Genomic DNA, 4485 nt, shown 5'->3' with positions numbered 1-4485 from the left:
ATATGTGCACTGGTGTTCCGGTGCACATATTTGCAGAGATGGATGTAAATATCCACAAACAATGACACAAAAAGCACCATTTCTCGGACCAAGAGTGGCCGCTGCGTGTTAACGCGCCGCCGACCGGAACCGGACGGCGTTATTCCAGGTTATTCCAAACCTGGCTAATGCGCCCCCTAGAAGACTCCACATCTCTGTAGCCACAGTTGATGATGAAATAGTGAGGATTCTTCATTCTATTACGCAGTGGTAGATGGCGACCTTCTGAATGGATCCTAACGGTTGCCTTCGCCATGCATGAAGCAGTTCAAATGCCTTGTTCTACTCTTTTTACTTCAACTAAGACCCTCTTTCACATATTTTTTGTCAACCCCCTATTGTACATTTTTCACATGTGCTAAGTTGGCAGGAGACCTGATATTGAAGGTGGATCTACTTTGGCACTGGACCGGTAACTAAAGCAGCCTGGGATTTTGCTGTCAATAGAGGAGGGGTTGGGAAAACCGTCCAGCAGATTTCAACTACAACCCAAATCTAACATACCCCAATAAGCCAATCAAGGACATCTGAAGGAAGTGATTAGTTGAATCAAAAGGGGACGATTAGGGTTGGATTCGAAGTCTGTGAACCTTGGGTTGGTGTGTGCTGGGTCTACAGGATCAAACCACTGGGGACAACTTTGGTCTTCAACCCCAAGCTAAGATTTGGTGCAGTTTGCTGGAGAACCTTGAGTTCTGAGCTCTTCAGAAGCAGGGTTGGAGACTACTATGGTAGCCCAGATCTAAGAGATCAAATATCAGACTTCCTATCAAAACATCTGACTCTGATCTGCTTCTCTTCTACAGATTTCTGTTGACCTACAACGGCACCATGCAGTGGACAAGACAACTGAGTGACCTGGTCCTGGCGGTATACAGCATCACGCTAATCACGGGTCTTCCTGCCAACCTCCTGGCCCTCTACACCTTTGTCCGAAAGGTGAAGCAGAACCCTGCGCCAATCGATGTGCTCTTGCTCAGCCTCACCATCTCAGACCTGGTCTTCCTCTTCTTCCTCCCCTTCCGGATGAAAGAGGCGTCTGACATGAAATGGACCATGAGCTACTTCCTCTGCCCACTTTCAGGATTCATCTTCTACACCACCATCTACAACAGCACCTTCCTCTTGACAGCTATCAGCATAGAGCGCTACCTCGGAGTGGCCTTCCCCATCAAGTACAAGCTCAAGAGGCGTCCCCGCAATGCTGTGATAGCCAGTGTGATATTCTGGGTGATTTCCATGGCCCACTGCAGCATTGTCTACATCATGCAGTACTACGACCACAGTAACAACACCGTCCTCGATCCGTCCTTGAGAAACACCTGCTATGAGGATTTCAGCCATGAACAGCTGAAGGTCCTCATGCCTGTCCGCCTGGAGCTGTTCTTCGTACTGTTCTGCATCCCTTTCATCATCTGCTGCTTCTGCTACATTAACTTCATCCTCATCCTCTCTCGACTCCCCAACATCAATCCCAAAAGGCGGTTCAGGGCAATCGGGCTCGCCCTTGGCACCCTCCTTGTCTTCATCATCTGCTTCATGCCCTTCAACATGTCCCATGTGGTGGGTTACATCAGATGGTACAGTCCAAGCTGGAGAGTGTACGCACTGCTCACCAGCACCTTCAACGCCTGTCTGGACCCCTTCATCTTCTACTTCTCGTCTTCGGCGCTCCGAGGAACATTCAAACACTGTATGCAAGGACTCTTCCAAAAGCTGCATCTGTCCTGCTGCTGAAGATTGCAGCTGCTCCGTTGCAGCCATCTTTCCAGTCTCTTGTTCAGTCTTCCATCATCTCCCTTGTCCAGTCTTGTGCCCAGTCTCAGTCTCAGCCTCAAGCTCAGTCTTCTGTCCATGTCCCAGTTCTGTTTCCTATCTGACCCCCTTTCTGTAAGCCATGTTCATTGGTCTTCCCCTTTTGCCAGCTCCAGAGGGGTTGACTTCATGCGCCCTGGGAGTTGCGTCTCTGCCTTGCTCTGTTTGTGTTTGTCATTCCTAGCCCCGCCTGTTTGCCAATGATCCCACCTGTGCCTTCTCTTTAGCCACGCCCCCTTGTAAGTCCCTAATGAGTTCCTCATTCGTCCTTGTTATAAGTACCCCTTTGTTTCAGCCTTCCTTGGACGGCCTGTTCGGTTTCTGTTTGTTTCTTTTGTTAATATCTGTATGTCATGTTTGCGTATCCTGTTTGTTCTGTTTCTGTTTAGTTAGTTAGTTTCAGTATTTACATCATTTCCCTGGTTTGTGTTCCTTTGTTGCCTGTTTGTTGGGTTTTGTTTTCTTTCAATAAACTCCTTTTAATTTACGTCCGCCTCCGCCTCCAAGCTCCACCATACCGTGACAGTACCAGTCTCAGACCTGCTGGCAGGTCCAGATTTCGATTCCTCATCCCTTCTTCAAAACATTGCATTGCATTATTAACACATGCTCAGTGAACAATAAGCATTAGGATGTGAATATAAAGAGAAGCTTAGATTGTAAATGTACAGTGAATGTATTCACTTATGAATATGAGTCCTATTCTGTATATATATACACGCATTTATAAATGGGAAGAATGATGTTATTTTTGGAGAAATATCGTGGTCAGAACACATTGAAGCTTATTTGAAGCTTACAGCTGGTCCTGCCCTGAAGAACACCCTATAGACCTGACCTCTGTCCACATATTTTGAAAAATATGCTTGTTTTTTTTTTGTTCATTAAGGCGTTTGTAGCACACAAGATACGAATCAATAAAATAAATAAATAAAAATTTTTGTATAGCAAAATAGAGCATTTTGTATGATGTTTGCCTATATTTTGCATATCGCACTCCATTCTCTGCCATGTCAATATATAAAAAAAAACATTCACATAAAAAATACATATATGATAAAAATAAAAATAATAAGGAAATATGTATTTTGAAATTACTGTAATGTACTTTTTGTTATATAAATGTTGACCATGTTAAGAATAGTGGTCATTCTTTAGTTTCTGCTTGTTTAAAAGATGTTAAGTACATTTTAATACCATGCTGAGAGAGAATAGAACTAGCAGCTGCAATGGAAAGTGTACTGAAACACTGTTAAGAGTACTGAAACACAGAAGAACACAATACTCTGAATTGCAGAACCACAGAGGGACATCCCAGTCTAAAACTAGCATTTGATGTCATCTCTTGTTGTTATGCAGCATTTGTAGTGCAGCGTTGCAAGCCGTTAGCCTCATTGGTTTGTCTACAGTCGAGAAAGAAGCCCCTGCTCCAAAACTGAAGCTTCAAGCTTGACTAAGTGTGCAGCTGAACCACCTGGACAACAATAAAGGCCTTCTGGAGTACAGTCTTATGGTCAGATGAGACAAAGATGTTTGGAGGAATCAAAGTGAGGACTTCAAGCCCAAGACTGCTGCATCAACTATGTACCAACTTTCTTAACTTTCTGTTAGTGATCATGATTGGCTACAGCTGGTATCTTCTCTTACCTTCTTTGTGCCACAGAAAAAGAGTTTGACTGACAGCACTGAGGATTGAATGACCCACAGTACAGTACCCACAGGGCACAGTCCAAGAAGCTGAAAGATGTTTGGAGGAGTAAAAGTGAGGCCTTCAACCCCAACTATTAAGCATGGTGGTGGTAGCATCAAGCTTTGGGGCTGTTTTGCAGTCAGTGGAACTGGTACACTGCACAAGTGTAGAAGGAGGACTACCTCAGAATTCTTCAGCCTAACCTCAAACCATCAACTAGACACAACTGGGTGTTTCAACAGGACAATGACCCCAAACACACCTCAGTCCACCTGGCCAACAGATGCTAAAACTGATTGAACTTACTGTCACCTGTCTTAGCCACCAAGCCACAGAAGGCTGCTATTAGTAAATTCCTACTGTCATTAGTCACTAGCATTTACTGTTATTATTATTATTAGTCACTAACACTGGCTAACACATATCACCTATTCACACACACACACACTCACTCATATTGTTGACCACATTTAGCACCAAAGTCCATGAGGTCCAAGTGAGAAAGTGGATCCTCCTGTAGCTTTTTGTGATTCATAAAAGTTAGTCCTTGTGTGGATAGTGATCTGCGTCCTTATTAAAGTGACAAATGTATGTAAGTTACTTGGGGACTGTGGTTATGGGTTTAGTAACCAGGGCTGCTTTTGGGCCCTTATCCCTCTCCTCGAAGGGGTGCTGTAGCATGGTCGACCCTGTGCTCTGGACCCAGCCTTCTAAATTGGAAAATGCGAAGAGAACATTTTGTTGCGCTGTAAAGTGGTATAGTGCCCAAACATAGCCACAAGTGGCAATTCAAGACACTTACACACGTGGACAGAATTGTTGGTACCTGCCATGATCCGCTGGGACTGACTCAAAGAGGGTGAACACTCGTAGGGGATGGACCAAAGCAAGAGCGTTTATTAGTAAATAAGCAGGGCAGAACAGAACGCAAAACCAGCAAG

The 4485-nt window shown here is 44.5% G+C and overlaps 1 protein-coding gene across 1 annotated transcript; it reads left to right on the top strand.

Annotated features, from left to right (window-relative positions):
• Positions 1-848: 848 nt before the first annotated feature.
• On the top strand, positions 849-1822 carry LOC140537270 (free fatty acid receptor 2). The gene has a single exon (XM_072659602.1). It carries the CDS (start codon positions 871-873, stop codon positions 1774-1776), a length of 906 nt encoding a protein of 301 aa, XP_072515703.1. The 5' UTR covers positions 849-870; the 3' UTR covers positions 1777-1822.
• Positions 1823-4485: the final 2663 nt, after the last annotated feature.

Source organism: Salminus brasiliensis, chromosome 1 (genome assembly GCF_030463535.1).
Source record: "Salminus brasiliensis chromosome 1, fSalBra1.hap2, whole genome shotgun sequence".
Taxonomy (NCBI): domain Eukaryota; kingdom Metazoa; phylum Chordata; class Actinopteri; order Characiformes; family Bryconidae; genus Salminus; species Salminus brasiliensis.
Note: the sequence above shows the minus strand (reverse complement) of the source record. Positions and strands in the feature narration are given on the sequence as shown.

Coding starts and splice junctions, on each gene's coding strand:
- LOC140537270 (XM_072659602.1), top strand. CDS start 871: ATGCAGTGGACAAGACAACTGAGTGACCTGGTCCTGGCGGTATACAGC.